The sequence below is a fragment of the Patiria miniata genome, unplaced genomic scaffold, assembly GCF_015706575.1.
Source record: "Patiria miniata isolate m_02_andy unplaced genomic scaffold, ASM1570657v1 HiC_scaffold_6, whole genome shotgun sequence".
NCBI classification, from domain to species: domain Eukaryota; kingdom Metazoa; phylum Echinodermata; class Asteroidea; order Valvatida; family Asterinidae; genus Patiria; species Patiria miniata.
The window spans coordinates 16,228,906-16,255,369 of NW_024037073.1; the positions used below are offsets into that span (position 1 = coordinate 16,228,906).

Genomic DNA, 26,464 nt, shown 5'->3' on the forward strand with positions numbered 1-26,464 from the left:
TTTCGTTTCTTTTCATGAATTTTTATGGAGAAAAAAATGGACAGAGCTGGGGGGGGGGGGGGGGTCCGCATCTGTCACCGTTGTCTATGGGATTGCATTTGATTGTTTCGCTCGTAACCCCCTCCCTGCAAACAGGGCGCTGGAATACTCTGATGAGCTTCACAGAATCTTGTGAAGGAAGTGGCCTATGACCTATGTATAAAGCATCTGGCTGCAGCTGTTTAAGACCGCAGTTAGCCCATGCGCGCAAATGCTATCCGAAAACTTTCCCACAGTAATGCGCACAATCCATACCGGATGTGATTTCTGTTAAATTGCGGACCATGTGGACAGCATTTTGAGCGTCGCAAATGCAATCCGACCGTTCGTGATTCGAAACTGAGCCTGAGCAAGTGTCAGGAATTGTATATTTACAACACAGATAAGTTTTACAGAATTTCCTACATTATTACGCCTTTCAACGACAAAAAATCTCTAAACTGGAATAAAAAAGTAATGAATCAGTCTTTTAAACGGCCGTTTCAAACCTTGCAGAGTCATGACCGTGATGACGCGCAGGTCACAAGTCATGCAAAATCCAACCAATCAGAGCGTGAATTCATCAGAGTATCCCAGCGTCCTGTTTGCAGGGCGGGGGTACGAGCGAATTTGATTGTGTGCACCCTCGGCGGGCTTGGGCGTGGACCCCGGCGCACACAAGGTGGCGCTACACTATTTCTCAGTCACAGTCCGTTTATCCGACATGGTGGATCTCACCGTAGGGGGCCAAGATTCACGATTAAACAAAAAATAGAAGGATGCTTCTTTAACCCTCCCCTTGCTGTCATCGCCTACTACGGCTCTAGACCATATTCCTTTATTCCACTGTCGATCGATCAACCAGGCAGAGTGAAAGGAAAGGAAAATCAATACAAAGGTAGCCTAGCTTGGCCATCCCCTTCGCTGTGAGTAACTTCATTCAGGACAAAGTAATCTTGAGAAGAAAAGGTTGCGTCCCATTTGCAGAAATAACTCTGTAAATACAACCCAGCGTTATGAATAATTAACGAGATACAAAGGAACAGGCTACGTGAAAGGCTGCAAGTTTATTAAATACAACGAAAGGTGTACATATTCTAACCGGTAAGTTTCACTCTCATGAAATTCGTTAAACTTTCGAACATAAGAATATGAACGTTTGCTGACTTGTAAAACAAGGTAGGTGATATCACCACGCGGTATCATTAAATATAATTTTAACTGTCAGTCCTGATCCGACTGGAGAAATTAACACCGTGGGAACTTGATAGTGTGCACATTCGCCACACGGCAACAGGCTGCGGTCACAGAGACTGTCAATAATATTACATCCCTGAATATTTCAACTGTTTTTTTTTCTTTCGGTTTATTTCGGGTTTTTTTTCAAAAGATGGCTAAACCGACCCGACCCGTTAATGTAAATGCAAAACCGAAACCGACCCGACCCGACTGAAAAGATGGACAAACCGACCCGACCCGAAACGAAGTCGGTTTCGGGTCGGGTCAGTTTCGGTTTCGGGTCGGGTTTGCACATCATTACCTGGAAGACAGCACGATGGCCGGCCCCGCCGGAGCGGGGGCCTGGCAGGGAACAACCAAATTTTGGCCCCTTGGCAGGCGCGGTTCTAGAGCCAATTTGTTTTTTTGGGGGGGGGGGGGCCTAGCAGGGCGGATCAAGAATTTTTTTCTGGGAGGTGGGCTAAAATGTAGAAATTTAGGGGAAGACCGTTCGCATGTACGTCACATTCCTTCTTTTTGCCAATGCAATTTTTTTATGGATTTTTTTTGGGGGGGCTAGACAAAATTTTGGGGGGCTAAAGCCCCCCTTAGTACGAGTACGAGTACGAGATAAAAACTGTAATTGGAGCTTTCACATACCCACTTCTCCATAATTATGTTAATGAAATACTTGTTATACTGAATTGAAATTTAGTACATTAACTAAAATCGATGTATTCCACAATTCTGATGAAAATCGGGAGAAATCTTCAAAAAACAGAAATAATTTAACCAAAATAATGTATGTTTATGCAATAATGTTTTATGCGCGAAAACGCAACCCGAATAGAAGCCAACGATCTTGGTTTCCGGACGATAACTCACCTGGAATACCTGTTGTAACAAATGAAAATATAATATAGTTATTGCTTGCTAATTGTTATACACAATGCTTTTGATTATCTGGAGTCATTTTCAAATAATAAAAAAAAATAATATAACTAAACCAATTTAGTAGGTTAAACGCTATAAATCAAAGGCCATCTTTAATGACGATAGGTTAAGATTTGTGAATGTTCGTGAAATTTTAGGCAACGTCAGAAAGCCTAGGTCCTACTAGCACTATCAAGTATTATTGTAAAAAGGAAATAAAAATGACTCACTGGGCTTAGGCCGAAAGTCAGGATACAGAAGTTCCTTTCTCTCCCTCTTTTAAATGTAAACAAAAGAACTCCCAAATACATCATTTGACATTTTTTAGTTTTGCAAGATGGTCCTGATGTCGCTACTGGACTTTTTTGTATAAAAAACTCTAACACGTCTAAGACTAAACATGTCAAAAAGTGGGCACAAAAAGTGTCTGCATTCTCTAGGCCCTATTTTTTACAATGTGTTGTTCGATCTTCATATAAATTGCAGGTGAAACAAAACAACGATGGCAGCACACAGCCACCCCGGTATCACCGCGGTAGTTCTCTTTGCTGCCCTCCTGCACTGTCTCCTCGTTGCTCCGCCCATCCACGGCCGAACCATGTGCGATGACCGGGCCACGTCGGCGGCCATGGAGCTCTACGGCACGCCGGACCTGACCATGTCCATCACCCTGGACGACGGGGAGGACGCGGCCAACGAGACGGTGGCGCACTGCGCCCGCCGATGCCGGCGGAGTGCCGAGTGCCAGTCGTTTACGGTAGGGCACACAAACGGTTACAAGTTGCCATTCGTACGACATATGGGTTATTGGATTGTTCGTTTGATGATAAAAGCATGGAATTTGGCACACAGTTAGAGTATGTCACAAGACGGATATTTGGCTTTATACAACACCTGAATAAGTCCCCGCCATCTGATTGGTGGATCGTTGATCACATGTCATTGAATTATTCGTACCAATGCACGGCGCGCGCGTGGCGCGCAGCGCACAGTGCAATGGAAGTACTATTGCACTGTGATTAGAAGTACCATTGCACTGTCACTGCACATGTTGCCGAAGGTGGCGCTGTGGTGTTTAAATTGGCAGTAAAAGTTTTGGACTTATTGAACTGTTTAAGTTCTAAACTTATGGAAAAGTTTTAAATTGTTGAACAGTTTGCATAAATTAAATATGATAACTCTGAACTTGTCAAACTTGTAAACAATTTTAACTTGAATAAATTTGCTATTAAAAGTCAACCAATCAGATGACGAGGATTTATTCAGGTGTTATATAAAACAAATAATGAATGTTTCACGTTTGTGCAATAGAAAGAATAATTTCATTCGGTGACAGATGAAGTGTTCCATTCCTCTCGGCTTCGCCTCGTGGAATGGAACATTTCATCTGTCACCTCATGAAATTATTCATACCATTGCACTCACAAACAATCATTATTTGTATAATAGGGCCATCACAGATTTGTCCTTTGAAAAAACAATATAGTAAAATATGTTTCTTAAGACATGCCGTGGCTGTGTGCCAAATGCCATGCTTTTATCATCGAAGTATACAATCCTCCCCAAAAATATTTCCCCTATCTGCTCCACTACACGAACAATCATGCTTCACTTCCAAAAACTAGAAAATTACACTCAACTCTTTAAGGTGTTGCAGTCACATATCAAAATCTGCATATATTTTCATTCTGTTCACAATGACAAACATTTTAATTCATAACACTTTCAACCAAAGATCATCAACCCTGTAAGTTGTTCTCGTGATGCACTTGAGAAAAAAAAGTCTTCGCTTCAATTAACTTCAAAATAGAACGACTATAGGATCATAATAATAATATTCTCAGAGTAATCAATTCACAGTTCTTTTAAGAGCAGGGTACTTCAGTGTTTGTTTTATTTACTCTTAAGTGAATTAGCTTTATTCATGAGTCGGCCATATTGGATTGAGATTGAGGTAAAATCTTCATTTTTGGAACTTGTGTAGAGAAATGATAGCAAGTTTACTAATTAAATCCAGTCTGCTTGAATGAATAATTTAGAATTTGTAATTAAACATTCCCTAATGTTTAAAGCCAGATTTAAAAAAAAATGACAGTAAAAAAGGCTGCATTATGCCTGCAAAGATAGTCTGGCGCCAACCCATTCAACACAGAATTAATGATATATGTTCAGGGAACTCGACAAAAATGGCCACCTCGTGAATAAGGCCCATTGAAAGCGAGGTGAAATCGTCATTTTTGGAACTTGCGAATAGAAATGAAAGCAATGACATAAAGTTAATTACAAATTAATAACGGTCTGCTCTGTTGAATAATTACAAATTTGTGATTAAACATATCCCAGTGTTTTAATTGAAAGTGAAGCTAGAACGCATAAATAGTCTGGCACCGTTCCATTAAACAGTTCACAATTTACAAAATATATTCAGGGAACACGACCAAAAATGGCTTCCTTCGTGAATAAGGTCCATGGACCACAGAAATATTTATTAAGAGAGACACAAGGGCATGAAAATTGCAATTTTTTGTGGTACTTTTCACGTAATTAATTTAATTTTTGTAGCCTAACCATCTAGAAAACAGTCGATTTCACAACTAAAATTACAGTTAATTTTGTTTATTTCTTTTTTAATTTCCGATGTTTTCAGTGGACCAACGAAACTTGCTCGCTCCATCCGTACGACAGCAGCACAGGGCCGGAGTTTAAGCACGAGGCAACGGGTGTGTTGTACTACGAAAGCTTGGACAAAAACACCGACAGAGTTGTAAGAAAAAAAGTCCACTAAAATGTTTTTTTTAATCGATGCGTATACTTTCATTTTTGTTGCCAATGGATAACACATTTGGAGTTGATTTAAAAGCTATTACATTAGTGTCGTCGATAAAAAGGTATTTTGAAGGACATACTGTTTGTCGTAGAAAAAACCGAAAAAGTTAATACTAGATGAAGTGTTATAGAGACATTTCAAATGTTATATCATTTAAGGAGTACTTCGGCGGTTGCTTGACAAACTACAAGAACAGATGCCAAAATGGCGGCTCATGTAAATCCGACTGCTCCCAGCAAGGCTTCTACTGCGCATGCTCCGAGAACTTCCGTGGGGACTTCTGTCAATTTGGTACGTTCTTGGTCATTTGCAGATAGTTTGAAAGTTGTTTGTGTTTTAAAAATATGTAAAAAAATGTCAATAGATAGATTTATATTTATACCAACTAAACAGAAATCACTGTACCTAACTTTCATCTAACTTTTAACAGAGTAAACCATTAGTGACAAAGCGTGCCCTGGCCTACCTGTTGATTCTTATAAATTTTTTAAAATTTGTTTCCTTACGAATTGCATTCATGTTTTAGCTCGGGAAGATGAGCCTGTCCTTGTCCAAACCATACAGAGCGCCCCATCGTTAGGATGCTCCGGCTTCAGTTTCAACAACGAACATTTTCTGATCATCGGTGGAAAGTAAGCATTTGATTTGAACTTAATGTATAAGTACAACGCAGTCAATCATGACATGCAAACTGGGCCCCAAATTTATGCTTACATAACGATCTCGGCCTACGCTCTGTAAACTCCCAGGCAAAATGCACTCGGAAATCCGTTTTCTGTTTTGCATAATACTTTGCAATGTCAAAATGACACTTCTCGGGTCCAAAGTGATCCCGAGAAGTATCATTTTGACCCGGAAAAATAGTAGAATGTGTACCTGAATAGGTGGCACTCGAAAATAGCATTTTGAGGTTTGGGATATTTCTCGATTTTCCCTTTGACAACGTGGAGGGAAATTGTTTGATACACTCGCAAAGAATGCGCAAGTATGTTGTGTCCATTATTAAGTGTACATTGTTAATCCCCATGAGCGCTTGCGCAACGCGCAGTAGGAATTCCTAACTGGCAGCCTTCTGAACTCTTGGGGGCAGCACACACACCAGGCTACACATTCTTGTTCCGTAACTGTGGGGACTACGCACGTGTTGTCCCATGGTATTATGGGGACCGAAGACGCTGTAGGGACAGCAGAAAGTCCCCATAACCAGTCCTAATTTTCCTAACAATACAAAGCTTCCCCATAACGTGGTGACGACCAGCCCGTACTGTTTGGTTCCATAACATAACATAATTATTGCATGAGGTTAGACCTCCAGACAACACTGTCGCCAGCTCTGGTCAATTTTTTTTTTGGGGGGGGGGGGCACAATACCAGCTAGGGGAGGGGGGAGGGCAGACAGGGGAGGAGGGGGCTGCCCCTCTCGGCCAACCTTGGCGACTGGCCTGCCTCCAGACAACAATGTATTTTTCGCATGTCTTCAATGCAGCCAGAGTGATATCAACGGATCCAATATAGAGACGACCTCCCGCGTGTACAAGTACAACGAGACCACGGGCCAGTACGAGCACGACCACGAGCTGGACGGGGTGAGTCAGGCCTGGCGAATCACGCCCATGACGGTCGGGGAGCAGCAGCTCGTCTTCGCTGCTAACTACAAGGTGTTCGGCGAGTCCACCTGGACGGCGAACTCGGTGGTGTATGCGTATGCCAACGGTGAGTCTATATAACAGTTATTGGCTATTGGCTATTCTCCATTGAGCCATTAGTGTAATGTATAGACAATAAATCTTTATTCTTGTGGAGATTTGTGAAAACGTCATCGTCGATTCGACGGACTACCGTGACTAAATGTTTGGGGTGGTGTGTTGCTTTTTGTTTGCTTTCAAAAATATTCATAAAAGGTAATTATTTGGATGTACATTTCAGACAGTTAAATGAGCTTCTGTTGGTAGTGTGAATGTGATACGTTTTTAGGCATTAATGTAACATGCATTTCCTGAAGTTATCATAAAAGGCTTGGAAACTGATTATCGACTGCACTATCGTTGAGATATTCATAAACCTGCTTAATAACTTGTAACAGCAAATAGCAAAGCGCAAACAAACTATAAGAAATTAGCTTTCGTCGATCTGAGTTTCAAAATGGTTGTATCGAATTCAACATAGGGTTGGCCTTTTTTTAAAAACAGGTACGCTTCAAACTCACCAAACGATAACTACGTACGGGGCTCGAGGTGGCGCCTACTTGTCGGCAACTACGGGGCAGCGCTACATGTTCATCTCGAATTTTAAAGGCAGCTCCTACAACGTGGACTCCCCCATCTACAAGTGGTACAGTCAGTACAGCAAGTTCTACTTCGTGCAGAGCGTGGCGACGCAGGGGGCCGGGAAGGCCGTTCTATTCGACATTGCAGGGAAGGTCTACTTGGTGGTGCCGTTTCTCCGCGGGGACAGCTCGGGATTCAATGTCCAGCCTGAGCTGTGGAAGCGATCGGAATCGAGTTGTGAGTAAAACGGTTGATTGGTAACACACATCACTGCACCTCCACGTTAATGTGGATTTCCAAAGTAAGGTTGCACAAAATGTGTTGATGATGCATCCTTCAACCTTCAGGGTCATTATTTTTTGTAGAAAGACAGAAAACAAATGCGAGTGCACGAATGAGCTCTGGACGTCTTGCAGGAAAGTCTACAACGTAAATCGGAGATAGTGCGAAAACAAGTCCAGGCCGCGCCACAACATCACACGCGCCCTCGAGGTCTCGCATGCGAAAATCACGCTGCGCTAATCTGACGCCGAAAATTGACCAAAAATAAGCCCCGTAAGTTTCCCGCGTGCTTTTTCCCACGGTATTACAGTTGGCTGTATATCACGTTATTATCACAGTTTTGCACATTACCTTGCCTCAATTTACAAAATTGTCAATAAACAACTTCACGAAGTTTTAAAAGCAATTTTGAGAAATATTGAATTTACTAGCAGCTGTTTCGGGATACACTCTGCTTTTTCCAGCCGTTCGCGTCATACGCACATCAAGCATGTCAGACTTTTGTGCATGTATGTCAGGACCACAGCCTCGACTCCATGGGCGCGTGCGCGTTCCTTGAGATCGCGCAAGGCATGATGGGAAACAACATGGCGCAGCAAGATCTCTTACCCATGGGAACGAGGTTGCGGCTGTGATTAGGCCGAACACCGAGGGGCGTGACTTAATGGATCGGTCTGTTAGCTCTGAACGGCCCGCTCACGAGGCGAGGCTCGTCTGTGCAAGACTTGTGCAGGTATGCGTGTCAGTTTGTTTCACAGTTTGCGCAGTCATTGTACTTTTTTCTCCACCAGTTATTTACATGGGCTGCTTCCTGGATGACGGCTCTGCCCGAGCAATGGAATACCACCTCTCCTCGGACAGCATGGACGTGGAGACATGCGTGACCCACTGCCGGCGTCGCGGGTACCCGTACGCCGGCCTGCAGTACCAGAGCCAGTGTTTCTGCGGCGACGAGGGCTACGATGTCCACGGGTTGCGCAGTGATGGGGAGTGCAGCATGACGTGCGCGGGCAACGGCGGGCAGTACTGCGGTGCTTCACACCGGAACTCCGTTTACCTTACCGGTGGGTTTCAAACAGCATGCGTCCACGCTCAAGATACATTTCCACAATCATATACGCAAAGAAACCTTTGCAACAATGGGATGTCAGTAAAGTCTTCCCATTATCGACAGAGTTGGACTTGAAGAGTATGTTATCAGTATCGTTACAGAGTTGGAAGTTCTGATCGATAAATTACCTGTGTCCGTGAGACAGATATTTTACCACAATCACAGCGCTTAGCATTTTCTTTTTAATCAGAAACCGTTATGATGTTATACGCTGAGGAAATGTAGTCTGAGTATCACCCGTTATCCACGTCTGATATGTCTAGACATGCTGATATATGCAAGCTACGCGCCAGCCAATCAGAGTCGACTTTACTAAATCGTGACTTCAGTTTATTCCTAAATCAGGACTAAATGGGTTGATTGGGCATTTTGAATGCAGTGTTTTGTAATACAACAACAGCCGGGCTCGATATCACATAACATGATACGGAGCAAGTGACACATTTTTAAAAAAATATCCATTATTAATAGACTATGGCTTTTGTCATGGTCTATTACATAGACTAGGGGAAATGCGGATAAACTGTAAATTATCTGAAAAACAACAATCGGTTCTCAGAAAAGAAAATCAAAGGTCTCGTTTTCCCAAGACCCACTGCTTTATTTTTTGAAAAATATATACTTCTTCACTTGTGATATTTGGATATCTCTGCCCCAAGTCATAATCTTCACCATGCAATACAAATCTCAGGTTTAAGAAGATAATAATACTAACAAACTTATTCTATGATGTTTATCTACGGTTTTAATAATAACTACCACTTCTCACCGATGGGCGGCGTCTAGTTTTTACTCTTTTTAAAAAAAAAGTTATTATTATTGCAAGTTTTTCCTCACTTATTGATTTCCTTTTAATGGATTCTTGTAAAAACAACCGTTCTGATTAAGCAAATTGCCTTACTTATTGCAGAACCGTCCTGGTCTATGATCCAGACGTTACCAGACGCCACGGCAACGATAGCCGCTGCGCACTTCCACCACCAAGGCGCCGACTACTTGGTTCTGGCCGAGTTCTCGGACGGCTCGAGCTGCGACGATAAGGGCCTAGTGGTTTACATGTGGAACGGTCAAACGGAGGAGTTTGAGACGCACCAGACGATCGACGACCTACAGTGCGTGTACGAAGTGGAAGCGTTCAAGGTAAGCCGTAGTCTGGAGACCAGACCTCATGTTGTACGTGTTTACCGAGGAACGGCAACGCTCTCCTAAGTTTTTTGACATTGTATTTGTTGCAGTGCGCCCTCACGAGCTTTTTCCCCAATTTCCCCGTAGTCTGCATCATTGGCCGAGTTCTGAGATATACGCGCATAAACGAACGCCGGCCCATTTGTGCTCATGTAAATATGTGAATTAAGATGACCCTACCATTAGGTCATATCAAGAACAACGATGTGTTGGCCGGTCTCTGATTCTTAATGGGCACTTTCCTGTCATAATTGTTCTCGCGAGCGATTACTTGGGCAATATTCTAAATCTTTGTAGAGTAAGCATATCATTAACGTTCACATCAGCTGGTTACCAATCTTCAGCTTACCATGACACGTTCTTTGGTAACCTATTTTAGTATCTATTTCATCAAACTGCATCATATCAAGCCTTGCTCACAGCAACTGAAATTATTTGCCTAGTGGCTACGTGAAATCTTCCCAGAAGAAAATATTTTGCACTTCACGTCTGAGCTGTCTCCCTTCCTCACAGGCAAACGGTCGCGTCTTCCTGATCACCGGAGCCATCAAGTCCCAGTATTCCGTCTCTGACGATAGCGATTACTCCGTGCGGAACATCATCTACGTCCTGGAGGGCAGCGTGTTCGTGCCGTATTGGTCCCTGGACGGCTGCAGCACCTACAACTGGAGCGTCTTCCAGCGGAACGGAGAGACTTTCTTGGCCGAGACAAACTACCGCAGCCCTGGAGATAGTACGCTTAGTCAAGCCGTGCTCAATATTTACCAGTGGTATTGACAATATAGCCGTCTTTGATTGTACAGTATTAGTTATTGTGTACGAATCGATACTCTTTATGTATAAGATCATACTTGGGTCAAGCGTACCATCGCTCTGGCTAAATGTATAATGGACCATTTTGTTATTAATTTGTGTGCATTGTTTTTGTTTAAAGAAACAAGAGACGGATTATTAACAACTAACTCCATGAAATGTTTAACCTTGTGCATGCTATGTTTTTCGAGAATTCTGGTATTTCTGGATCAAGATTTCGGCTTAAAGAGTGCCATGTCATAATGATTGCGTCCTATGACACAATCCCGAAATCATCATTCGGGCAATGATTCTCATTCAGCTGATTGTAGCTTTTTGATACCACTCACTAAACCGACGAATAAGACCAGCCGAATAAGACCGTGCGCGTCGTGCTAACGCTTGCACCCATTCACGGATTTGCCCAACTACAAACAAACCACAAACGGAATTTTTTTTTTCAAAAAATGTGTCACTTGACTCATGTATGGAAATGAACTTCTTTTATTTTTTCTTCCAAATAACAGCATGCCGCGCCAGAACGATTAATTTCACAGGTAGCTCGGGTGAAGGCTAATGTCAACTCTGGTCAAACCACGAGCCACTCTGGTCTAGTCAGTCTGGTTAGGTATGAAGATGCCTTTGCCAAATGATGATCGTTGTAGTCAAATGCAAATTTATCTTCTTCCGGACGGTTGTACAGATTTATTACCACAATTTGTTTTGTATCATAACGGATTGATTTTTACACTTAAGGTATCATGAAGCTTAATTTATATTAGTTGTTTAATAAGAACAGATATAATGTACGTTTATTCCCTTTTAAAACTATCTCCCTTTTTCTGAATTGATGTGCATTTGTTTAGTCAGGAATAACATGATAGAAGTGACTTTCAGTGTTAGATTGATGGGTGATTGCAGGATTTGGGAAAACAGTGATGTTTTTCTTAAAAGACGAAGCATCGAAATCTGCCAAACTATTTGCCAGGAGATTGTTTCATTATATTCACATTTTGTTCAGATTTTTTCTTTTATATTCTTTTTTTTTCAGATTGTTTTCTCCTTTTCTCATATCCCATAATTACATGTACACGATGTTTCTGGCCTGGAACTTTATTTCTAAGGCTTTAATTTTAACCAGACTTGGCAAACGGGAAGACCTTAATCTAAAAAATGGTCTGCAAAGCTTGACGTCATGATGACGTAGCTGTCATGGTCACAATCATGACGTCATTTTGAATGTGCATCTTGTCGAAAAAGTTAATAAGTCATGGTAGATACATTGCTATATCTCTTTTATTATTTACGTCATGAAGGTGAATTGCACGTGAAATATACAACTACAATACAAACTGCTAAATTATCTTTGGTATGTACATTATTTCCGATGCGGCTACTTGATGAAATATGACTGAATAAAACATTGGGAAAACATGGCTGTAGAATTTGTCATTTCCGAATGAGAGCCATCCAAGTAGAAATTAAAAAAAATGGGCGTGGTCCTAACATACAAAATATACTTGGTCATAGGGATCCCATTCGTGTTTAAAAAAAAAAATAATATGTTGTTACCTTAACTAGTTCTTTCTAATTTATGACGACATCTATAGAGAGAGAGATAGAAAGTGTTATAGCTGATGGCTGGCAGTATAGCACATGTACTCGTGAGTTTGCCCTTTCCCACTTTGGCTGCTCATGTCAGTCTTTGCTTTTTACATCCTTCGTGAAACAGTCGATCAAAAAAACGATCTTCAATCATCATCTACAAGTCGGTTCTCACGAGTGAACGCAACGAGTGTTTAGAGTCATGTCAAGAAAATATGTCGTACTATACTACCAAACCCTGCCCTACAAATAACCGGTTTGACAATTAGAAACGACTCACGACTTCTTAGGTATCTCCAGATATTCAAATGCAATACCATGAAGCACCTTCATGCATCCAAAGACACCATCTTTATTGACTTAAAGCGAACATTTTTAGACCGGAGGGGACGACTCCCAGTCCAGCGACCATTGCAGAGATGGCACCACGCTCGCAAGCACGCAATCGCGCGCTCTTTCGTACTTTCGACCAATCTGGTTCGTAAGTGACTTCGTCATACACGCCACTTGAAATAACGTCACACAAACGAACCGGATAGAGTAATTTGAAGAACTGACCTCATTGCCATACATGTGCATGATGTTGTGGTAGCCATGCGCCTGGGCAATGTTACCTATCATATCGCACTGAAAACACTATACAATGTATCTCTAATTTGGCTTGTTCACAAGACGCGGAACGCAGGGCCTATCAGTACGATTTGACCCCGCTTTAGAGGTCATAAGGTCACAGATTCCATGAACGTTCTCAAACGCTTTATTTGTGAGAGCTACTGAACAACCGACAGCCCAAATGCGCACGCAGCTATATTATAAATACAAGTTACAAAATTCCCATGTTATGTTAAAAGCTTTTGTGACTGTTTGACAGTCAAACAGTGCACGCTGAACTGACCAATTAAGCCACAACTTTTGGTCAGATGACCCCGGTTTCTCAGTCACGAGCACTGTGATGAGTAATGCTCAAAAACCACACAGCAGGTGGGTAGGTTCTTGCAGCCGAATCCGGAACGGTCCTTCGTGGGTGCCGCCCGACAGTGGCCTCAGCGCATGCCGCTCATGGTGGCCGATCGCTTGGGCCGTTGCTTCTCCTTGTGCTGCTTTTGCCAGGAGAGGGTCCAGCGTTTGTTGGGGAAGGCCCGGGCCAGGGGCCAGCTCATCGGCCGCAGCTCGGGCCGGCGCGGGAGACGAATGTGGGGCCGACTGATTTTCTTGCCGCCGAAAACTGCAGTGGGGGAAAAACAAAGACTGAGCTTCATCTGGGGTACCTAAAGTAATTGAGAATATCCAGAGATTAAGTAACATCAAAAGAATAACGTATGTCTGCCCTTTGCCGCCCAGGTTAAAACGTGTCACAATGCTGATTTTGACCTTCATCTTAGAAGCCATGTTTGCCGAGGGATCCATGCCAAATAGACCTTTATCATGCTTACCACCATTTAAGTTGAGATGTATCCAATCACAGTACTGAAGAATAATGGGTTTTTGGAATTTTTTTGCGTCGGAGTGATGTAAATCAAATTAAGTTTTGCCCTTTACTGAGGCATAAACACTGTATACTCAGCATCGCTTTGGTTACGTTGATTTGAATGGAATAAAATCATGATGTCCGCAACAAAATCAAAACAACACCCTTAACTATTCCCTTGTAGTCGTAGTTGCCTCTTTCTAAATTATTCAGTACGTTTCTGATTAGTGAGATCAAAAAATTAAACATAAACCTCGGTAGAGTTATACCTTTCTCTCCGAGCCCGTGGCCGAAGTTCTGAGACAGATGCACTACGACGACGACCAGGAAGGCACGGACCAGGATAGCGAGGATCCCACAGACCAGGATGCAAGACGGAAGGACCTTTTGCGAATGCTGGGTCCAGGTTGGCCACAGAAATGAAATCTGGTGAAATATCAAAAGCGTCATTTGAAACTCGACTTTTTCTTTGCAATTTGAGACTTTTGAGACGTTGGTGGCGGCAAACACAAAGGTCCTCTTTCCCATCTTTGCGCCATACTGAGCATGCACGCTTTAGCTTAAACATTACGTGAACAATATTGAAAGGGACCGGTGTGTTTGCTGCCACCAACGTCTCAAAGGTCTTCCATTGCGCTTGCAACGATAGCTGCAATGCTATTGAAATGACAACAAAACAAAACCTGAAAAAATCCATATCCTTATTGCCAAGTCATATTAAGAGGTTTGCCTTTCCAAAAGTGAGGGCCTAGTGATCTATAAATGGGTGCATTTCAACTGAACTTGTCGATGTCTTTTAAAAGGAGCAGAAAAAATACCTAATGTTTTTGTTGAAAATCATAACACAATTTCAGTTATAAAATAAACTACGTGCAACAGACATTATCTCTGACGTAAACGCTTCGTTTAACATTGTAACGTAAAAACTCCTTTGAAACGTTTAAAGCGTTACCAAAAGTTGAGAAATAGTTTATGTGGAGACAAATATTAAAGCCCCATTCAGGTGTCGTGGAGGTCTCAACCGCACCGGAGAAACCCATAGGTGAAATAACCACCAGTACACCTTACATGCAACACATCCCATTTTGTCTTTTGGGTTCCGCATGCAAGATACTATAATATACCTACATCGACAAATTTATAGGTTGTGTAAACGGGTAATACCCAGCACGTCAGCAGAAATAAACCCACTAAGATTCTATTCTCGTATCGTATCTGAAAAGAGAGAAACAAAATCTCATTTACAATCCCCCACAGAACATTCAAATCGGTCAACTTAATTTCAGTGTCACTTATAGTGTCCCTGAAGGGACATAACTGGTCGTGAATATTTTTTTTGCGACGTCCTGAATTTATTCACGACTAATCATGAATATTTTGGGAACGTGGTGAATATATATTTTGAAGACTATTCGTGAAAAAAAAATTCACGTCGTCGAGAAAAGTAGTTTCCACGTCGCGAATACATCATCGCAACTATAAATTCACGAACTAGTCATGATTTTTTTGTCATAAATAATTGGATGGAGCATACAACGATTAGGAATCCTGCGGCCGAAACTGTGCAGGCTACAACGTCGCAATGGTATTCACGACTAGTCATGAATAAATCACGACGTCGCAAAAATATCCACGACCGGTTGTGTCCCTTCAGGGCTACCATAGTCTCTACACAATTACAGCATGTTCCCCGGATACAGAGCGGAGTCGTTTCATGTGAACGAATTGGAAGCCAGTTATCTGGAGAGATTTCGCGCAGGATCAGGACAAACTTAAGATTCGTACTATTCCAAAAACGGGCATGGAAAGAACTGGGGAAAAAAAGGTTGGGGAGGAAACGAATTACATGAGTTGTTACTTACGGCCAGAAAACCAACTACGTTCCATATGAGCGTGACGGGCAAGCCGAGGCCCAGCACAATCTTCTCCATACTGGTGTTTAGGTAGATACCATCGTCAAGAACTAGAATGACCATACTTGTCTGGAGGTAGGCGAGAACAAAATAATTAAAGGAAATCGAGTACTGGTAAAACGTCATTTGTTGTAGCAAGAGGCAACAAGGGGCGCCAAACAATTACGAATTAAGTTTGTGGTACAGAAGCCATGCTTTACAGGGGTCTCGACAACGGTTGGACTGATTTTCGTAGAGGGCGACTAGTCATGCATTGCATAGTGACATGCTCGATGGCGCAATCCGAACACATTTTTATGCTAAAACAAAAAGGCTAAAGAAAAAATGAACCAGTTGAGCCATTATCAAGAACATGGAGGGTCTCGCCTGGTGACTTTTTGGTCCATCAATTACTCTCTCATCAGTTGACATTTAGCTTTATGAAAACTTTACAGGATGCTCGGCAAGCGAGCTTGAAATTCTCACCTCAAGCTGCACGTTGAATTTGAGAAGGTCCGAGAACAGGTACATGTTACCACACAGAGCTTGAAAATGAAATGGAAGGAACATTACTGATAGTCTATTTTTGTTTTAAATGAAAGACAACCATCTGAATATTCAAGAAGAAGAAAAATATCTCTTGACAGATGTTACCTTGGAGGTTGATGTTGGCTCCAACTGTTCTGAAGATCAAGTTGCGCTGTCTGTAGTACATCGCTCCCAAGTACATTCCGTATATCATATCGAACGTGCCGAACAGCCCAATCACCACTAATCGAACCTTTCAAAAGAATCATTATAATTATATAATCTAATTGAAACAAATATCGTCGTTTCTGTTAACGCCCTCTTGACCCTCACGTACCAGGCCTACATCCTCCAGAGAGAAAGAAAGGCCTTTCCATAATCAATAGCTTCGCTGTAAAGCTTCATTACTTTATGTAATAGTTTAGAAAGCTTTGCTATGATGTAATAGTTCAGCAACATTTGAGCTTCTTTTTCTGTGTGCAATTTAAGCCCGTTTTTGCAAAAGTCTCTTTGATTGTAGAGTTTCCATCTCTTTTCTTATCACTGTTAAGGACGAACCAAATTCATGTTTGTTTATTCTTTTGCATATAAGATTTCCTGAGAGACGTTTGGAAACGTAGAACAGGAAATGACTACTTCAGTGACATATCTACCGAGGAAAGGGGTTTATCACCCGTCTCCCTTGGGCCACAAAAAAGGTAATTATGCAGAAAAAAAAAACATGTCTGGTACACTCCGCCCCCTTGACAGCTACATTTCCCGCCCGGGCCAATCCTTGATCCGCCCCTGTGCGTAACACGAGACAGGTGGATCTGAGAAGAACCATACAAATACAAATGCAATATGTCTCCACAAAAGCGTATAATAAAACTTCTGAATTATGTGAATTATGTTGAATTAAACTTCTGAATTGAACTTCTAAATTTGAACTTCTGAATTGAACTTCTAAATTTGAACTTCTGAATTGAACTTCTGAATTTGAACTTCTGAATCGAACATCTGAATTTGAACTTCTGAATTGAACTTATGAATTTGAACTTCTGAATTGAATTTCTGAATTTGAACTTCTGAATTTGAACTTCTGAATTGAACTTCTGAATTTAACTTCTGAAATGAACATCTGAATTTGAACTTCTGAATTGAACTTCTGAATTTGAACTTCTGAATTATGTTGAATTATATGCCACATAAAGTTTCAATTCAAATACGAAAGTGTTTTTGTTGGCTTACTAGTTTGACGATGTTGAGACCCTCCCCTAAAGTCTCGACGAAGTTTGAGACGCAGTAGATGAGCAGGGCCGTGATGCTGAAGGCAAAGACGAACAGCTCGTAAGGATGCTCCAAGAGGATGGCATGAAACACGTAGAACAGGCAGAAGACTGTAGCACGAGAGATGGTAGGTATAGAGTGCTAATGAGTGGCTTAAATCTGGGTATACAATTTCATGAATCTGCTTAGTGCGAGATAGTCGTTAGCAAACGTACTCAGCCAAAATCAGCTGAGAACGGGTCATACACACCTGACTTTTGGTAGCTCGAGCTGTTCCTTGCTAAGAGTAGTTCTTTGAAATTTGCCTTTGGGGCAATGCCATGTAGAGTCTAGACTAGCCTATTATATGCGTCAGCAAAACAAACAAAGCTTCAAAGGGGCGGATCCAGGATTTTTTTCAGGAGGGGGTTTATCAGGAAAAAAAATCTGAAAAGTAGCCATGGGCGTCGCTAGGTTTTTTTTCTAGAGGGGGGAAAAAGCGCATTTTTTTCCCGTGTAGAAATTTTCCCGCAGCCCAGCTTGATATGACAAAATTCATTTTTTTAAAAATTCATCATTTAAAAAAATGATATATACCACTGAAATTGGTCATAAATTCTGACCATAAAGAAGACAACGATTCTCATCAATGTACCTATATTCACAATGAGTAGTAGAGCAAAGGTGAAATTTGGAGACGCCTTATCGGACGCTGCCAGTCGGTCTATGGTCAGGCCCAACGTGACGAGAAGGCTCATGGCTACCGTGACTAGGAAGACTTTCTCCCGTACGCTGATGTCGAACCACTTGCGGTGCTTGAAAAAAAAGAAACAAAGAACAGAGTGCCAAATAAGCAAAAGGATCGCATTGCCGGTGAAGATTTACATGTAGCTTTAGTTTTTGAGGAGAGCATTTTGGGTTAAAGTTGGTATACGTGTACTTTTTTAAAGTTCAGATTTCTTTTCCGAACGACATTTAAAGGATTATAATGTCCTGTAACAAATACATTTCCTTGTTTGGTTTTACAGGCCTTTTCCCAGTTTGAAAGATTGGTTTTGCGCGCTCCGGTTCGAAATTGCACACACTATTCAGAACGAACGAGCATCTCGCTCTGAATTCAAAAGTTGAAATTTATTAACAGATTACTTTCAGGGACCGATTTTTTTCGTGCAATGTCTCATTGGAAAGCTCTTAACTACTGTAATGCTAGAAAATCATCAATTGAATTGGAAACTCTATTTTTTAAAGGGCCACACCTAAAAAGTACGTGTACACCAATTTATGGTGTACGCGTACTGCTCAATGTATAGAACAAATTGATAGCAATTCTGTAAATCCGTTCCAACGTGAATCAAGCCATAATTACTCATTGAAAATACCCAGCCCAATTCAACACGATGTCAATAGGCCGCTATTAACATCGTGTTGAACTTGGCTGGGTATTTTTTGTACCAGAATGAATTGTGTGCTGGTACACGTCGTGTATGCTAGTAAGTTGCATACACTGCAACAAGAGTTTATGGTCACATGGTACAGCGCCCTCTGTATGTGACCTCAAGTTAGTACACACACACTTGAGTATAGGCAGGTCACACACCCACACACATAAGATGGATAAGACAAAGGAATGAGACTTGAGAACACATGGTTAAGAATAAGAGTTAAACACAACATTGTTAAAACCTACAAATGAGTCTTGTGTGAATCATTATCTTGACTTAAAGATTACAACATACACTTCCAAGTCCTGTCACACTGTTTTGGTATGGCTACAAGTTGGAAGCGGATAAACCAGCATGGAAATCACAAGTCCATTCAGGCAAACATAACGCGGAATGGGCAGTGTCAAAGGCAGCTGCGCTTTGCCAAAGTTCGTTTAAATTGGTGTGTCACTTGACATCGCGATCACCTTGCGCATGACTTCGATTACAAGTCTGGCAAAGCGTATATATATAGCGAGGGGTGGGGGGGGGGGGGAGGCCTACATGCCGGGGCAACTCCCCCCCCCCCGCCCACCCCGCAAACGGCACTTGTCAGACTCAGAATTACCGGAGGTGCCAAGTTAAGCACGGACATTTTGCTGTACAACGTCTATATGCCCATTTTTTTCACAGCTAAAACGCATAACTACGGAAGTCCGTAGTTAGGTTGATTTTTCATTGTGTCAGGTTGATTTTTTTCTTACTCAGAGACAACAGATACCATAACAGACACAAGCATTCAGCTTGCCTTTTTAATGCGTAGCATACCGAGATCGCCCCTTCTTGTAATTAGTGCAACTGCGCATCTGTGATGAAAAGAAATGAATATGTACGCATGCGTGATTGCGTAATTACACCTTAATCACGGAGTAATTATTTTAACAAATAACAATATCGAAATGAAACGGAATATTAATTGTCTGATAGGGGTAAATTATCCAGTGACTTTGTTGCTAGTATCATAAATTGCTTGATTTGACTGGCCTTCCAACACTATTATGCTGTAACGTAACACGCGGTAACATCAAGTGATTCACGCCCGGTATCCGGAAATGCTATTCTGACTCAAACCACCAATCATATGCCACGTATGTGGGGGAGGATGATCAACGTGTAAAGGTCACAGTCTGTAATTTGCTACTGCTAAGTATGATGTCAACTTTGTGATCGAGACTGAATTGAAGAATCCCAAAAAGTAAACACCTGAAACTTGTCCATATTAAAGGTGCCTTTTTTTTTTTTTTTACGTCGGGGTGATGTAAAGGCCTATCAAATTAGGTTTTGTCCTTCACCTACGCGTTCAGACTGTATACTCAGTTTGTTACCTCCTGAGTGAAAGTACCTGAAACCTGAATGCAGGCTTATAAAATGACCACTGAATTCACCTGAAAAATCATGTTATATAGCTTGTATTCAAAGCGTCAAGTATTTTTAGTTAAACACTGTGACGAAATAAAAAAACGGAATCACTAAAAGTCCAACCTCAGGTAAACTGACTAGTCCCGATAGGAGGAAATCCTCCTTGGCTGATTACACGGGCTAATTGAGAAGCTATTTTCATTAAATTTCTCTGGCCAATTTAGTTACCCCTCGTTCTACGATGTGCTACACGTTACTGACGAGCGGGCCGAAGTAATAATTAGATAGGATGTAGTAATCAATATCTTACACCCATTTCTACTCTCCCTATCTAAATCAATTTCCTTCTTGTTAAATGACCGAAGTGCCCTTTCCTACTTTTACGAGGTTATTATATTGAGACAAAGAGATTGTCAGACAGTTATATTTATGGCTACGGTGTACATAGGTGACAGGTCATGAACATAACTTTCTGGCAATCACCGCGACGAATCGCATTCAGACAGGTTTGTTCAGACAGGTTACATTTGTGTTACATTCAATCTACATTGAATTTATTGTCAACCCAGACTGACTCTAACCGTGTGCGCCAAATAGGGCGTAGTTTGATTCCTTTGGGCTCTCTGCACGTATGGCGGTCAGCGAATTCCACCAAACCACCTCGATTAAAGATATCATTTGAAATTTGTGCATTTTGTTCGTTTGAAGCAACAAAAGTGCTCAAAATCTAAAGAAGGGTACTGAACAACTAACCTGATGAAGTTTCAGCTCAGCTTCAGCTGTATATTCCGAGAAAAACAGTATTCTAGGATCTTGATTTCAAGTCAAAAGTTGCTGAATCATATTTTGAATTGGGCCTGAATTCAGCGTCCGAGACACGTTTTCAATGAGCCGATATTGCAGCTTACTATCTTTCAACCAAGTATATTGTTTTTTCAACAAGAATTACGCCAGCTACATTTTGAATAGCTGCAAATGATGGACTCCAGCTTTAACAAGTAAACAACATTTCAGCTTCAGCATTTCATGACTTTTTAACGACTGTTAATCAACGTTAATAAATTCAACTTTTGAACAGTTTTGATTCCGATTCGTTCGATCAACCATTCAACTTATAAATTAACCCGGACGATTTTCCACGGTGTTGTACATGGACAAATTACTCCACGGTTATTTAAGCTAAATAGCTTCACCTGTTGCAGAAAAGTGCATGCAAGTCATCGTGTTTGGGTTTTCTCCCCCCGACTCAGTTTCACGGCCCCATGACCGCTCTAATACGCCGGAAATGAATGACTAAGCGGTGCGGCTATTCATCAGCACTCCCCAACCTAGCCTTGTGTGTGTACATGGGTTCTCCCGATGACGTCATCGCGTCACCTGTGACAGCGGGTCCGAAGCCTGGGACTTGGCTGTCATCGGATTCGTACGTACAACCTCATCCATTTTAGGGGCGGATCCAGGCCATTTGAGGGGTTGTGCCAACGTGAGCCATAGTGGCAGACATGTTGCTTTGGCTGGCGTTATATCGATATGAAACGAAAGCAACCAATGCACTTTGCAAGATGTTAAATTTTCAGAGACGAATTAAGTGTTACCTATTCACACCTACGGCAATTTGTGATTCATTTTATGTCAAGTTTGGGAACTAATTTTACATGGGTTATAGGCCTGAGCTCTGTGGCGGATCTGGTGTGTGTGTGTGTGTGTGGGGGGGGGGGGGGATTCGCAACTTCCACGTCCATCCGCTGACTAATGTTAGGATACATATATACTATAGTAACGGGAATGTGTCTGAACTTAAAGTTTACACATGTATCCACAAATTGTCTCTAAATACAGGGAAACAAATCTTAGATTGCAAAACCCGGGGGGGGGGGAGAGGGAGGTTGGCGGGGGTACGCCTTCACCCCCACCCTCGCTCCGTTCATATCATCCCCCCTCCCCCCCATTTCATTAAGGCTAGATCCGCCCAGTGCTGCTTTTTTGTAAAATTTGCTTAGGCAGGCCATTTTTTAAAAGAAACATTTTTCCCTAAATGACGTGCAAGGCGGCCTACTTATTACGGCGAATTATCACCTCCAGTCGCGTCTTGAACAGAATTGTCGAATCGTCATCAAGGCATGTCAGCACCATGTAAGGTCAACCACAAGTCAATCACGAATCATCAATCACGAGTCAAGTTACAAGCTAATCAACTAACCTGTGAAACGGGCATTTCTTCATCGCTTCTGCGCCCCCGCTACTTCTGACTATACTTGTGACCGACACAACTTACAACTAATATCCCATAAGCGTGACTATAACTTAAAATTAAAAGTGCATCTAAAATACAAGAAAAACCCAGAATTGGACTTTTTGGCAATAATTTAGATAAGAGGGTTTGGGTGACATCGTACTCACCGGTCCGACGACCGTATCTACCAGCGGTCGCTCCCGCTCCACGTCCACCCCGAAGTGAGCAAAAGTAGCGGGCCGATCGTGGTCCTTGCACAGGGTGAAGTACGGCTTCATGTCCAAGCCGAACTCGGCAAAGGTTGCCGGCCGCTCCGGTAGCTTCACCCGGCCTGGCTTGTGCCGTAACTTGTCCATGGTGTAATATTTTCCTCGTCTTTCGATATCTTGCTTGAAACGTCACCTTGAAAGAAACGGTGACTTTACTTCGGGTCAACCGGCTTCACACTTCATCATTAGCGAGACTTGGGGAAAAGGGGTTCAACTTGAAGTTTGACAGAGATGAATTTGACAGCAACTAGGGAAAACGGTGTGGCAAGGCGCCGCCCACAATTCGTTAAGGCCGATATTTTGCTGAATCTTTCGTCCTCGCCTCATGACCTGTCTCCCATTAGGCTGCATTTACGAAAGGGAATCTGTACCGTACTGATTCCCTTAGCAAGATTTGTCATTTCAGCCAGGCCTATGCCTACTCATCACTACACAACCTCCCGAGAATGACTGTATAATCCGCAGTCAGTAGGTGGGGGATTAATGCCGCCATTATTAGACTAGCTACAAATCTTCTCAGCGTTTAAATTCCCCTATTAATGTCTCAGAATTTTTTAATTGGTGTCATTCTTTTTCTTGGTGGGGGGGGGGGGGGGCACTCGGTTTAGTCCCGAAACTTAAAAACATGGCATATAATAATGCACAGACACTCGCAGTTTCTCGATCCTAGTCTTATTTCTGAAAGTACTTACGACAAATTTAATGATTCATTTACAGTAGCATTACCACAACCGTTATCATAATGAAAATTCTGCATGAAAATACTAAACATTTATTTAACGATATTTTTGTTTGTATATATAAATGCTATTTATGGTTGATAAAAGCCGGCATATTTACTCCTTTAACAATACGTTTCACATTATTGTAGCATTTTATATGTTAACAGATTCCTCTCTTTAACTTTATGTTTTGTTTTTTTGTACGTGCCACCATAAATGGCTCTTGGCCTTTTGGTGGCGACTTCCATTTAAAATATCATCGTATACATATAAAGCTCCTCAAAGATTTAAAATTTTAAAATACAAGGACAATTAATATATTTGCAATGTTTAATGCAAACACTCAATTATTCAACGTTTCTATAAAATGGGAATTATGTAATTTCTTATTACAATTACAAAATAGTTTTCCCTAGGGACAAAAAGGGAAATCATTTGCTATGTTTCAACATATGCAAAAGAAAGGGACGTTATTCTATAAGGCTAAAAATGAATGTCCATGACAAAAGTTGCAGCCTTCAATTACAGCAATCACAAGTCAATTCACAATGTTGGTCTACACCACTTAAATTGCAAGTTTTCTTCGAATTTGAAGTAATATCTCATGTACAGTCACAGGTGACATTATGACAAAATATATGTTTGTTAATTAAGTGTTTTTGTTAGGCCTACAGTTCAATTAAATAAACATCGGTTGACGTGATACTTCGAATTGTAAGGATTCACACCAACTTATAAAAGGAATCAAGAAATTTGCAATATGTTTAGATCAAGGCGAACTTAGTTAAATCAAAGTTTTCGAACATTACATTTGTTTGCAGCATATACATTTACAAGCAGAGTATCAAAATCGAACAAACTGGAAAGGAAAACAATGTCTCATGTAAGAAAAATTAACTTTGCACAACAATTATCGCTTAACACAGTGTGAAGGCTACGTAAAGGCTACAGCAAATGTGGCTCAAAATTTAGGGAAGGACACTTAAGATATATACTCCTTCTTTTAATAATGTACACGCATTATTTCATGTTTTATAATGTGACAAAAGCTACACAGCAAATATGAAACACTTGAAAATTAGGCAGTAATTACACAGAACAAAGTCAGCATGTTAAACTTGCCCAAATCAAGCAAAGCAATCTTTTTAATATTTAACAACTTAACAGTTGTTTCCTTTTTGTAATTTCCTTTAGCAATCTTTATCTTTATCCTGTTTCAATTGTTTCCTTGTTTAAAGACTGTAACTTCCTCATTTTTACGTAACAAATGGATCTTCCGAATCATCAAATATAATCGCATACGAAAATTGTTACACAAAAAGGGACAACATCAAGAACTGTGCATAAAAAAAGCTAAACTGCTAACAGATCATAGATCTTATAGAAAATATATAATATTCATGCCTTGCACAATTAACTTTCAGGTGGTCTCAAACAAAACAAATGCAATTACATCACACAGACTCATGATGAAAAAAGAACAAAAGGCCCAATAATATTGTTAACTAATTTTAATCAATATTAGTGCCTTTCCGTATAAAACCTTAATGATTCATTTTCACCTGAAATTACAACGGTACTACGGTAGTAATAGAAACCTTGAGATAGCGCAACTAACATATCCTGCTCACAGCACTTAGGTATTTCGGATACAGTGTGGACAGTATAACGTGAACAGATCCCATCGAAATAAGTCTGAACTTTAATTACAAGTAAATAAGTAAATTACAAGTTAGATCACAAGTCAAATCACAGGTTGGTCAAAAATCAGTCACTGGGATGAATAGTAACAAAGGAATGACTTTGTCACAGACCATTTGAATAGGACCTTGTCTCTAGACTTGAAACAGGTTCATGACAACGAGTGATGGACTTGTAATGACTTTGTACAGGATGACTTGAAGTGATATGTGACGACTTGAATTTTACCTACTGATGTTTGACATCCTCTTAAACACAGACATATTGTCTTAGGGAAAATATGATATTTTCTACCGATTTCTATTATGGAGGATTAGGCTTAAGGGCATGCAATTCAAAAGTATCTCTCAGATCCTCTGACACATTTTGTGACGGTATGTCAAAACCAGGCAGAATCGGGCAGAGCTACGAATAGACAGACAGCTGCAAAATGTTATTGGGGTAATTTTCAGCGCTTTTGAGAATGAAAAAGGGTCATGTTACTAACGTTTAAAATGTTCTGTAAAAGTATCCAACTAAAATGTCACCGACTAAGTGTTTATTAAAACACGTTTAGAGAGGATGTCATTTCACAAAATGACACCTTGTTCAAAGTTTTGCGCTGAAACGACGCAAACGTAGTGTGACATTTCAGACAGGCCGATTTTAAAATTAAATAACTTCGCTCCAAAATATCAAATTTAAATAAAATCAAATTTTAAAGAGCAATGTCTTTATTTTACACATTATTGCAGTAAAAAAAAAAAAAAGACTTTTTTGGCCCAAACATTTCCGATAGTGCCGATTGCTGATTCTTGCCGATTCCGATTCGTTCGGTTAGGTCAAACAAGACACAGAGTGCAAAAAAATTGCGACTTCATCTATTTCAGACATAGTAGGTCGAAGACAATGTCCACCAACTGCTTATTGGCTTCTGTGCCATGGTCAGGCCGTTCTGTGTTGCTTCGGAGGCTGTTTGAAGCAAGAAGTCTCTCTACGTCGGATGTTGTATCAAAATCTGCAAATAGTCAAAAACGGAAAGAAATATATGAGATTGTTTTATTCACGACTGGATTACAAGCTTGGTACCTCAGTATATCGGGCTCACCGTCAGCCACGAGTTTTGCTCTTCACCGATGTACGTTTATATGCAACGTATGCTTAGAGTTGTATAAGAGCTCACGTGAAAAACATACACAAGCTTGCTCGATGGGATACGAATCCATCGATCGTCCTTAGGTTGCCTCGTCAATTTTCAACTAACATTGACGCATTATAAGGAGTTTTCTTGCAAGTCTGAGCGTTCATCCGACTCACATTTATCCTTTATGCATTGGTCAAAGTTT

The 26,464-nt window shown here is 41.1% G+C and overlaps 2 protein-coding genes across 3 annotated transcripts; one reads left to right on the plus strand and one right to left on the minus strand.

Moving 5' to 3' along the window:
• Window positions 1–928: 928 nt before the first annotated feature.
• Window positions 929–12,067, plus strand: LOC119743224. Of its 2 annotated transcripts, none has more exons than XM_038219613.1 (10): window positions 929–1,125; window positions 2,657–2,926; window positions 4,817–4,933; window positions 5,155–5,287; window positions 5,523–5,628; window positions 6,483–6,709; window positions 7,186–7,500; window positions 8,337–8,609; window positions 9,567–9,796; window positions 10,355–12,067. In XM_038219613.1, the coding sequence occupies exons 2-10, from the start codon at window positions 2,672–2,674 to the stop codon at window positions 10,616–10,618; spliced, it is 1,920 nt and encodes a 639-aa protein (XP_038075541.1). In that variant the 5' UTR covers window positions 929–1,125; window positions 2,657–2,671; the 3' UTR covers window positions 10,619–12,067. The 2 variants fall into 2 exon arrangements, with proteins under 2 accessions (XP_038075541.1, XP_038075540.1); XM_038219612.1 differs by having other exon boundaries at window positions 929–1,122; window positions 2,656–2,926.
• Window positions 12,068–12,157: 90 nt separating this feature from the next.
• Window positions 12,158–23,139, minus strand: LOC119743225. The gene is made up of 9 exons (XM_038219615.1): window positions 22,615–23,139; window positions 18,030–18,189; window positions 17,357–17,505; window positions 16,253–16,379; window positions 16,085–16,143; window positions 15,569–15,688; window positions 14,835–14,921; window positions 13,976–14,132; window positions 12,158–13,463 (listed from the first exon to the last, which is right to left on the minus strand). Exons 1-9 carry the CDS (start codon window positions 22,801–22,803, stop codon window positions 13,282–13,284), a joined length of 1,230 nt encoding a protein of 409 aa, XP_038075543.1. The 5' UTR covers window positions 22,804–23,139; the 3' UTR covers window positions 12,158–13,281.
• Between the last annotated feature and the right edge of the window lie 3,325 nt (window positions 23,140–26,464).